A 12,145-nucleotide genomic window follows, 5' to 3' on the forward strand; every position below is an offset into this window, starting at 1 on the left:
AATATATTTTAAGAATTGAAATTTATAAATTAGGCATCTAGAATATATTTTCTAGGATTTAGGATTTATGAATTGGATATAGAATTTTTAAATTAGGGTAAAAAAAATACTTTATTTATAATATATTGAAAATAATGACATATTAAGAATTAAGTTTTATAATATGATTTAGTTGTAATTCTGTAGTTATTTATGATATTCATGTATTTGACCCATTACGTTTTATCCAAACATAATAATGTATGCTTCAAGTCTCTAAGTTTACCAAAATTGGGCTATTGGATTCCATTTTATATAGACTTTATTAAAGTTTAAGCAATTACAATCACCCTTACAAAGTTAGTAATTTTACAATTACCTTTATAACATTTAGCAATTACAATTACTTTACAAAGTTATAATTACCTTACGAATTTAGCTATTACAAAGTTACAATTACAATTCCAATATTTTAAGCAATTCCAAATTTAGCAATTACAAATTTACAATTATAATTACAAAGTTAGCTATTACAAAGAAATCTCACCAATTTCAAATTTACAATTGCAAAGGAATCACATCAATTACAAATTACAATCACAATCATCTTTACAACATTAGTAATTACAATTCTTTTTCAATTAATTTTACAAATTCAGCAATTACAAAGTTACCATTACAATTACAATTCCAATATTTTAAGCCATTCCAAATGAATCTTAGCAGTTGCAAATTTATAATTACAATTACAAAGTTAACAATTACAAAGGAATCACAATAATTACAAATTACAAGTACAATCCCATTAAAACTCTCCTTACAAAAGAATTCCATTATAAAGAAATAGAAGAAAAACAGAGTGAGAAGAGAAGAGAAATTACCTTCTCAAGAAGAAAAGCAACAGACACGCATAGACATGTTGAAACACATTTCCACATGATTTTGATTTCACAAAATTATTTAACAAGAATTAAATCTCCATGATAAAAATATTCTAACACATTAAATTTAAATGCTTTGATTTATTTATACTAATGTGTTTGTTCAATGTTGAGTTATTTAATTTATGAGACATTAAGTTGTAAGGTCCAAAGGCCCACAAGAGAAAGTCAAGCTCAAGTCAACGAATGAAAGCCACACGGCCCAAACAGATCAAAACGCAGCTCAAGCTGAATGAAACGCAAGCCCAGCAAGAAGAAGGATCGAGAAGCCTTCGTCCAAAAGCTTCAAGACGAAGCTGCTGAGTTTTGCGACAAGAAAGTCAGGTCAGCGGCTGACCTGAACAAACTTGAATACAAAGTATTTCTACTTTGGGTAAAGATCAGAAGACGCAGGAAGCTGTCTGGAAGACTTTGCCATAAATGTGGAAACATTCTAACCAGCCTGACGAAAAGCTACTGAGCACTGCCGAAGACAGAAGATGCAAGAATTCGATTGGCCAAGGACGTTGAGCACGTATTGAGTGAAAGCGACAGGAAGCCGTTTCCCTCCAACGGTTATTTCGAAATTCGAAATTACCGGTGCATTAAGTGTCACTATAAATAGGCCACCCAAACGCTTCATTCGATGCAGATCTTCAATCAAGTCGAAACGCTGACCAAATTGATATTCGAAGTTCTGTTAGAAAAGCAAAGCAAATCTTACACCAATTCCAATCTTGTGTAAAAGTCTAGAGTGATCTTATTCATCTAAAGTGTCTTAGCAATTGTTGTTTAGGACAAACAAACACTTATCATTTCTAGAAGTATAGAAAGGAGAAGCTGAGTACTCGGTCATAGTACTCAGCGGTAGAAATAGGATTGAGTAGAGGAATAGAGGAAGGTACTCTTGTATACTCAGTTGCTATTGTAAAAGGTTTGTGCTCTACCTTTAAAGAGCTCAGTAGAGGATTCTGAAAAGCTCGGAAGGAATTCCGGGGACTGGACGTAGACGGAGAGGCCGAACCAGGATACGTCTGCTAAGTAATATCTTTCTAACCCTCAATCCTTTATATCTTGCTTGCTTAAATACTGCATAGTAAAACACTAAAACGAACACACGCTGAGTTGAGTGAACTGAGAAGCTGAGTTCAGGAATAGACTTAAGTGTTATCTCCTTACTCAAGGAAATAAACAGACTTAGTCACTAGTTGACTAAGCTTAAAACTACTCAGCACTGTTATGCTTAAAGACTACGTTAAACGTCTTGTAAGAAAAAGAAGTCAGCCTTAACGGATAAATTTTTTAAATAGTTCATAACGTCCTTGGAACTAATATTGTCACGTTATACGGGACCAACAAGACAAACAGTGGTGAGTAATGAAAAAGATGATTAGGAATCCACAAATTTTAAGGAATCAAGGATTTGGTTTTTGGGGATTGAAATATTGTTGAAGAATGGGAAGGAAGAGGGCGAATTTTGTAATGGCTGGTGGTTGGAGTAGGGACTGTCAGAGATTAATATAAAATATATGATTGGACCTTAACTAAAGTTCAAGCTTTTAGTTAAGGCAATTTCCTATTTTGGGATTTCAAATACTTATATTTTTTTCCTTATAAAAACAACACCAGTCGTTTTTTCAATAAGAAGAAAAAGAAAATAAAAGAAAATAAATTTGTATCCTAAAAAAAAAAGCTAGGACAGACAACAATGGAGGTCGGAGGGAGCAAATTTTAAATCTTTAGATTTGTTTAGTTGAGTTTTTAAAATTACCAGTTCTTAGTGGAGGCACTTTCTCTCATTACTCCCACTATAAATCCGTCTGAATAGAAGATGTTAGATATTTCAAGTGGATTGCTCTTGATGGAATCTGAATCAATCCGACTCGACCCATTATTTTATGATAAATATGGAAATGATTAAAAGAAAACATAATTCTGTTAAAAACAAAAGAAGATATGTTCTCTTTCTCTCCAAGCTAGAAACAAAGACAATCCTCCAACCCTAACTGCTACTTTCTATTCTTGGTCGAATTGAAATTTCGTTTGATAGTCTACAAAAGGTATTTATACCGTGAAACTATTCTATATAGTTCATCAACTTCATTTGATGTGATTATATTATTAGATTCATGTTTATAATCTTAAACATGATTAATTATGTTAATAATAACATATTTTCTTTAGGTTCCTATAGTTGAATCGAAATAACATCTAAGTTCTCATCTTTTTATTATTATTGATTAATCTTTGCATGTTTCAAATTGATAGATTAAGCTATTGGCCAATCATAATTGCAAATATTAGATTTATGGTTAATAAGATAATTAACTAGGATATCAAATTTGGTTAAAAACGCATTATTCTTAAAATTATATTTTTTTATCCGCATCTAAAATTATATTTATTTTTGGGTTAAGGTGCAAAAATACTTCTAAAGTTATGGGCCATGAGCAATTTTACCCCTAACGTCTAAAATGGTGCAATTTTACCCCTAATGTTTATAGCCAGGAGCAATTTTACCCCTAACGTTGATAAATTGGGTCAATTTCAGAAATAATTCATCAAGCTGTCTTCTCGGTCATGATTCTTATCATCTACACACATGTACGTCATTTTATCAGTAACAAATCATAAACATATGTTAGGATGTGAAAAAATAAAAAAAAAAATATACTGTCTTTTGTACGAATTAGACAAAAAAATTAAAAAAATTCACCGAATTTATAAATATTAATCTCCAATTCTATTATTAAATTATAAAAAACATGAAATCATTTTTTTAGAATGAATTGATATGCAATTTGTGCAAAATAATGAATAAAAATATCTGTGTTTTATAATAGTGTCTAAAATTGACCCAAATTACCAACGTTAGGGGTAAAATTGCTCTTGGCTACAAACGTTAGAGGCAAAATGGGCCAGCAATTAAGTTAATGGTGAAGCATATGCTTAGAAGATCCTCTTATTATTCGGTTATTCCCCTCCTTAGAAAAAGCATCCTTTTGAATGCTATTACATATAAAATTCATCAATCTCTCCTTCACTCATTCCCTTTCAGAAAATTTACATTAATTCATTGTTTAGGTGTCTGTTTTTTCTGAAGATGGAAAATAATAGCGATGATGATCAAGGTGATCATGACCGTTAATTGAAGTTGAGAAACCATGGATTGGGCAACTTTTGATCCTTTGGCAATCACACAGAGACCTCAACAGTGAAAAGCTGCTGTTAACTATATGTAATCAAAAGAGAATCTTTTTTTTCTTTCTCTCTTTTCTTTCTTTTCCTGCCGATTTATGCTTTACCTATTATGAAATGATGTTCAAGTTCTGATGAGTAGAGCTTTTAATTTGATTCCATGTATGTGTGTTAATTAATTTATTATCTCTTACATTAATTAGTTTTAGTTCTCATTTTCATTATTAAAACTTATACATTTAAGAAATTTTTTAAAAACATACATTTTGAACTATAAAAAAATAAAGGGTCAGGAGCAATTTTACCCCTAACGTCTAAAATGGTGCAATTTTGGGGTAAATTTCACACATGGTATACAACCTTTGCTCTAAATCACACTTTGGTGTACAACCTTCAAAATGTCACACTAATATACACGAACTTAGGGGTGACCTCACACTGTGGTGTACAGCCGGTGAGAATGACCGGTCAACGCCAGTCAACCCGCCACGTCACCCAAATCCCACTAATTCGAATTAAAAAGGTGGGCCCCTAGATGTGTAATGTCTAAAATACCCTCATTTGGTTTTCCCTCCTAATTAATCACATACCCATTCCCAATACACGTCCCTTCGTTTTCTGATCAACTTTTAAACAGAAAAAACGTTCTGGCTATCCATCATTTCTCCATTTGTTCGAAATCAAAAGCTTTCCGTCTCTCTCTATCTCTTTCGATTTTGAAGGTTCCACTTCCACTACAAACCCTAGGTTTTACAGTTCTTGCTCCGTAAACAATTCGAAACCCATATCGCAATACAAGAAGAAGTGATCGCAAGAACGGTGTTAATCGCAAGACAAGGAGAACTTCATCTATCCCCTCTTCGAATAAGGCAGAGGTAAGTTCACTACTTTTTTCGAATAAAGTTCGTATTTTTGCTCGTTGTTTAAAAGGATAACTGGGTAACTCGTGTTTGCTCTTCATAATAACTCTGTTTCGCATGAAGTTCGTATTTTTGCTCGTTTCGAATAAAGTTCATATTTTTGCTCGTTGTTTAAACGGATAACTGGGTAGCTCGTATTTTTGCTTTCTCTCACCATTAAAAGTCATATTGATTGAGGTTTTTGATTGTTGTTTAAAAAGGGTTTTTTTCGTCGTTTTAATGATCGTTTTTTCCGTCGTGTTCATGATCGTTATTTTCGTCATTTTAATGCTCGTTTTTTCAGTTTAAATGTATGAAGAAATATCGTTTTTTTTCGTCTGAAAATTGTGTTTAATGATGTTTAAAAGCTCTATGAAGAAAGCTCTTTTGTTGTTGTTTAAATAATTTCAACTGATACTTATGATTTTTGTCATTCAGTGCAACCGACTCCGTATGGAAGCGTAGTACACTAGACCACCACCGCTTTAAAAAAGAATCCGCAATGGCAAAGCCCTGTAAGTGTATTTATTAAGTGTTATTTATTAAGCTAAGCTCATTTTTTGTATGGTTTGGTTGGGTAAAGCGTGATTTAGAGCAAAGGTTGTATACCATGTGTGAAATTTACCCTGGTTTGGTTTGTTGGTTTATTTGTTTATTTGATGATTGGGTTTATTGCTTTATGGCTTATTTGATGATTGGGTTTATTGCTTTATGGCTTATTTGATGATTGTGTTTATTGATTTTGACTTTCTGTAGATCCTGAAGATGGATATTTTGATATCTTACTGTATTACGAAGGTAGATGGACAAAGCATGGATATGTAGGGGGTGACGCATTCAACTGGGAATTTTGTCACTGGGATACTCTGTCCTTGGTGGGCATTGCTGCCAAATTGGTCAGTTTGGAATGCACAGGTGTTTATCAATATTATTGGAAGTGTTACGACACGCCATGGGAGGATGGGCTAAAACATTTGAGATCGGATGATGATTGTTACGAGATGGCTCTGGCTGGTGTTGAGTGTGGGGAGATTCACATTTATGTGAAGGAGGTGACTGTAGATGACATTGTTACCTTTGATGAACCTGGATCAGAAGACGAAGACGAAGACGGGTTTGAGTATATACCAAGCTCGGTTATAATAGAAGAGATTGATGAAGATGTTCATTTACCTAAACAGGGGATCATAAAGCATAGTGGAAGGAAGTTGTTGTTGCTTGAGTACAATAAGGATTCTAATGACGGTGATGAAACAACTCCTATTACTGGTGGTGGTGATCAATCAAGTCCTATTGCTGATGGGGGTCAAGCAATAGCTGAAACGTTTGATTATGCTGGTGTAGATGATGCCCCGAATGATGAAGAAGATGACCAGGAAGATGAAGGGGACCAAACTGTAAGGGGTGATGAAAATGGGAACCATCCTGCTAGGGAAGATGAAGGGGACCAAACTGTAAGGGATGATGAAAATGGGAACCATCCTGCTGGGGAAGATGAAGGTGACCAAACTGTAAGGGATGATGAAAATGGGAACCATCCTGCTGGGGAAGATGAAGGTGACCAAACTGTAAGGGATGATGAAAATGGGAACCATCCTGCTGGGATTGATCCAAACGATTGTATATTTCCTATTGCCTATGCCATGGTGGAGACTGAAAGCAAGGAAACTTGGACATGGTTTTTGGACCTATTGGCTGAAGATCTAGAAATTGAAGACGGTAGCCATTTCACTTTCATGTCAGATAGACAAAAGGTAGAACTGTTTATTTCGGTATTGCGTTGTTATTTCCATATTAAGTATGCATAACTTGTGTCCTTCCATGCAGGGATTAATAGGGGCAGTGGAGATGTTGTTCCCCAATGCTGAACACAGGCTTTGTGTGCGCCATATGTACACAAACTTTAGAACCAAATTTAAAGGGAAAGAGTTGAAGGATTTAATCTGGAATGCAGCAAGGGCGCCATACATGGCTAAGCATGTGGAATGGTTAAACAAAATCGAACAGGTTTCACCCAAGGCAAGGGAATGGCTTAGACAAAGGCCAAGCGAACACTGGGCCAGGGCATGCTTCTCTGATAGGTATTACCATATATATTGTCCGTGATGGCTTTTGTTTGAATGAATTAACATGAAGAATGCTTGTTTACTGTTGCAGGGCACAATGTGACATGCTCTTAAATAACTTGTGTGAGTGCTTCAACAAGTACATCCTTGACGCAAGGGATAAGGGCATCATCACAATGTATGAGATGATTAAAGTCAAGTTAATGAAGAGGATAAAGAACAAAGCAGATATTATGAGGAAGAATAACAAGAAGTTCTGTGGAAAGATTTTGAAGAAGCTAGAAATCAACAAGGATTGGGCAAGACATTATGTTCCAACTTACTCTGGGGGGCCTAGAGTTCAAATCAATGGGCTAGGGGAGCAGTTATGTTCCAACTTTATGTTCCAACTTTATGCTAAATATTAGATTTATGGTTAATAAGATAATTAACTAGGATATCAAATTTGGTTAAAAACGCATTATTCTTAAAATTATATTTTTTTATCCGCATCTAAAATTATATTTATTTTTGGGTTAAGGTGCAAAAATACTTCTAAAGTTATGGGCCATGAGCAATTTTACCCCTAACGTCTAAAATGGTGCAATTTTACCCCTAATGTTTATAGCCAGGAGCAATTTTACCCCTAACGTTGATAAATTGGGTCAATTTCAGAAATAATTCATCAAGCTGTCTTCTCGGTCATGAATCTTATCATCTACACACATGTACGTCATTTTATCAGTAACAAATCATAAACATATGTTAGGATGTGAAAAAATAAAAAAAAAATATACTGTCTTTTGTACGAATTAGACAAAAAAATTAAAAAAATTCACCGAATTTATAAATATTAATCTCCAATTCTATTATTAAATTATAAAAAACATGAAATCATTTTTTTAGAATGAATTGATATGCAATTTGTGCAAAATAATGAATAAAAATATCTGTGTTTTATAATAGTGTCTAAAATTGACCCAAATTACCAACGTTAGGGGTAAAATTGCTCTTGGCTACAAACGTTAGAGGCAAAATGGGCCAGCAATTAAGTTAATGGTGAAGCATATGCTTAGAAGATCCTCTTATTATTCGGTTATTCCCCTCCTTAGAAAAAGCATCCTTTTGAATGCTATTACATATAAAATTCATCAATCTCTCCTTCACTCATTCCCTTTCAGAAAATTTACATTAATTCATTGTTTAGGTGTCTGTTTTTTCTGAAGATGGAAAATAATAGCGATGATGATCAAGGTGATCATGACCGTTAATTGAAGTTGAGAAACCATGGATTGGGCAACTTTTGATCCTTTGGCAATCACACAGAGACCTCAACAGTGAAAAGCTGCTATTAACTATATGTAATCAAAAGAGAATCTTTTTTTTCTTTCTCTCTTTTCTTTCTTTTCCTGCCAATTTATGCTTTACCTATTATGAAATGATGTTCAAGTTCTGATGAGTAGAGCTTTTAATTTGATTCCATGTATGTGTGTTAATTAATTTATTATCTCTTACATTAATTAGTTTTAGTTCTCATTTTCATTATTAAAACTTATACATTTAAGAAATTTTTTAAAAACATACATTTTGAACTATAAAAAAATAAAGGGTCAGGAGCAATTTTACCCCTAACGTCTAAAATGGTGCAATTTTGGGGTAAATTTCACACATGGTATACAACCTTTGCTCTAAATCACACTTTGGTGTACAACCTTCAAAATGTCACACTAATATACACGAACTTAGGGGTGACCTCACACTGTGGTGTACAGCCGGTGAGAATGACCGGTCAACGCCAGTCAACCCGCCACGTCACCCAAATCCCACTAATTCGAATTAAAAAGGTGGGCCCCCTAGATGTGTAATGTCTAAAATACCCTCATTTGGTTTTCCCTCCTAATTAATCACATACCCATTCCCAATACACGTCCTTTCCTTCCATGTCCTTTATCATCAGATTCATTTCTTCTCTTCTCTCTCTCCATGACTGATCTTTCTTCTTCCTTCTCTTCGACATTGGCAAATTATTTGGGTTGCAGAGGAAGATTTTAAAAAACCCTAACCTTGAAAACGTAACAGTGTTTGTGATGTCTTCAACCACGCATAGCATCAATCGATTTGGGAGCGGAAGGATCTGCCACTGCGGAATTGAAGCTCCTCTGAAAACTTTATGGAGCGATTCAAATCCAGGAAGGAGATACTTTAACTGTATCAATTTTGGGGTAAGAATCTATAACCTCTTCTCTTCATCTCATACTCTGACTTCTTTATGAATTTTAACCTAGTTTATGGTATTCATCGCATACTCGACAGAAAGCCAATGCTTGCAACTTCTTCGAGTGGATGGACCCAGTAATGGATGGTAGGGCAAAATCGGTGATTATTGGATTACTGAGGAAGCTAGACAGGATTGAGAACGAATGCAGCAGAGTGAAACATGAATTAGAGAAGGAAAGATGTCATGATGTTGATTTTCAAGAGAATAGAGAGCTGGTGATTGATATAGAAAGAAATAGGGGAAGGCACTGCAGCAAATGGATAGGGATTATGGTTTCTATAATGGTTGCTCTGTTTATGTTGTTTTTTATGGGTTGATTTGTGCTAAAGAAAAAACAGAGGATTTCTGTGTTAAACACATTATGGATTGTAATGGTCATATTTATGTTAACTAAATGCCTTTATGCTAAATACACTGTGTTAAATTCTTTGTGTTCAATTCATTTTTAGTGTGTTTTTTGTGCTTTGATTGGGACACATAATGCAAAAAAGACATATTTAACGAAAACATAAGGTAAAAACACCTAAAAAACAAGAGTGAAGATTGAACATGATGTTTTAAATTATAAATTACCATATTCAAGATGCCAAAAAAATTGCCAAAAACATAAGGTGAAGCCACCTAAGAACATTGCCAAAAAAACATAAGGTAAAAACACCTAAGAACATTGCGTGTAATAATTAAGAACATTGCCAAATTTGAGATTGCTGCTAAGAATTTGATTGCCAAATTCTCAAACTATTTCCATTAGCAAAAAAAACAAACTAGGGCACATTGTTAACCCAACAAGGGCACTGCACAAAATACACGTTTATGCCAACATGGGCACTGCACAAACAGACCGAATTTTATGCCTACATGGGCACTGCACAAAATGACCAAACTTTATGCCTACATTGGCACTGCACAAAAAGACCAAAATTCATGCCAACATGGGCACTGCACAAAAAGACCAAAGTTTCAGCCTACATAGGCACTACACAAAAAAAAGAGCTTTTTAACCAAAGTTTTAACCCAACATGGGCACTCCCTCAACAACAAAACTATCCTAATGCCATGGTCTTTGTGGATTTGCATATGAACTTCTTGTACGTCGTCCTCTTTCTGGACGAACATGGGTTCTAGCATTTGGTTGCCTGCTTTCTCTGCTTGGCTGGGTTGGTTGACTAGTTGATGCAATTGTCTGACTAGTTCCCTGATCAACACATCTATATTAGCATTTAAACCAAATTGCATTAAAATATGGATTACCGAAACAAAACCATCACTTACATCCATCATCCAGCGGATTGTGGTAGATGGTGGGGGCTGTGATGTTGCTGGCCTTTCAGAAGTAGTAGTTCCAGGTGGTGATGTTGCTTGCCTAGGAGTTGTCCTGGCTCTCTTAGACTACAGGAAAAAATATGAAGAATAGTTAGGTACATATCACATATGTAGAATATTTAGGGACATTACACAACTAATACCTGTGGAGCAGTTGATTGTGTAGCTTGTGATGTGCATGTCCTCTTGTTGTGGTTTTTACCTCCACATTTTCTACATGTCATGTACATGTTACCTTTCCTGCTCAATTTACCTCTGCTAGATGCCTCAATTTCTTCAGGATATTTCCTTCTTGCCCTTTGCCTTCTACCACGCTTGGACTTCACTGGTGAAAGAGGCACAATTGGCACAGGTGGAACTTCATTGGGCCATTGATCCATGCCATTAGTTGGTTCAATAATGAAACTGTAGACTCTCAGATACGTCTCAACTGAATAGCATTCTGCTAGGTAATTCTCTGGGTTGTCGTTTTGGCCTATAATAGCAGCACAACCGTGACTACAAGGGATTCCATTCAACTGCCACCGTCGGCATGTGCAAGTGTTATCTTCTAGATTCACGACAAACTGCTCCCCTAGCCCATTGATTTGAACTCTAGGCCCCCCAGAGTAAGTTGGAACATAATGTCTTGCCCAATCCTTGTTGATTTCTAGCTTCTTCAAAATCTTTCCACAGAACTTCTTGTTATTCTTCCTCATAATATCTGCTTTGTTCTTTATCCTCTTCATTAACTTGACTTTAATCATCTCATACATTGTGATGATGCCCTTATCCCTTGCGTCAAGGATGTACTTGTTGAAGCACTCACACAAGTTATTTAAGAGCATGTCACATTGTGCCCTGCAACAGTAAACAAGCATTCTTCATGTTAATTCATTCAAACAAAAGCCATCACGGACAATATATATGGTAATACCTATCAGAGAAGCATGCCCTGGCCCAGTGTTCGCTTGGCCTTTGTCTAAGCCATTCCCTTGCCTTGGGTGAAACCTGTTCGATTTTGTTTAACCATTCCACATGCTTAGCCATGTATGGCGCCCTTGCTGCATTCCAGATTAAATCCTTCAACTCTTTCCCTTTAAATTTGGTTCTAAAGTTTGTGTACATATGGCGCACACAAAGCCTGTGTTCAGCATTGGGGAACAACATCTCCACTGCCCCTATTAATCCCTGCATGGAAGGACACAAGTTATGCATACTTAATATGGAAATAACAACGCAATACCGAAATAAACAGTTCTACCTTTTGTCTATCTGACATGAAAGTGAAATGGCTACCGTCTTCAATTTCTAGATCTTCAGCCAATAGGTCCAAAAACCATGTCCAAGTTTCCTTGCTTTCAGTCTCCACCATGGCATAGGCAATAGGAAATATACAATCGTTTGGATCAATCCCAGCAGGATGGTTCCCATTTTCATCATCCCTTACAGTTTGGTCACCTTCATCTTCCCCAGCAGGATGGTTCCCATTTTCATCATCCCTTACAGTTTGGTCACCTTCAT

At 35.4% G+C, this 12,145-nt stretch overlaps 1 protein-coding gene across 1 annotated transcript; it reads right to left on the minus strand.

Annotated features, from left to right (window-relative positions):
* Nucleotides 1–10,121: 10,121 nt before the first annotated feature.
* Nucleotides 10,122–11,885, minus strand: LOC136224592 (uncharacterized). Its single transcript, XM_066012965.1, has 4 exons — nucleotides 11,559–11,885; nucleotides 10,786–11,482; nucleotides 10,592–10,708; nucleotides 10,122–10,514 (listed from the first exon to the last, which is right to left on the minus strand). Exons 1-4 carry the CDS (start codon nucleotides 11,837–11,839, stop codon nucleotides 10,368–10,370), a joined length of 1,242 nt encoding a protein of 413 aa, XP_065869037.1. The 5' UTR covers nucleotides 11,840–11,885; the 3' UTR covers nucleotides 10,122–10,367.
* Between the last annotated feature and the right edge of the window lie 260 nt (nucleotides 11,886–12,145).

The sequence above is a fragment of the Euphorbia lathyris genome, chromosome 3, assembly GCF_963576675.1.
Source record: "Euphorbia lathyris chromosome 3, ddEupLath1.1, whole genome shotgun sequence".
NCBI classification, from domain to species: Eukaryota; Viridiplantae; Streptophyta; class Magnoliopsida; order Malpighiales; family Euphorbiaceae; genus Euphorbia; species Euphorbia lathyris.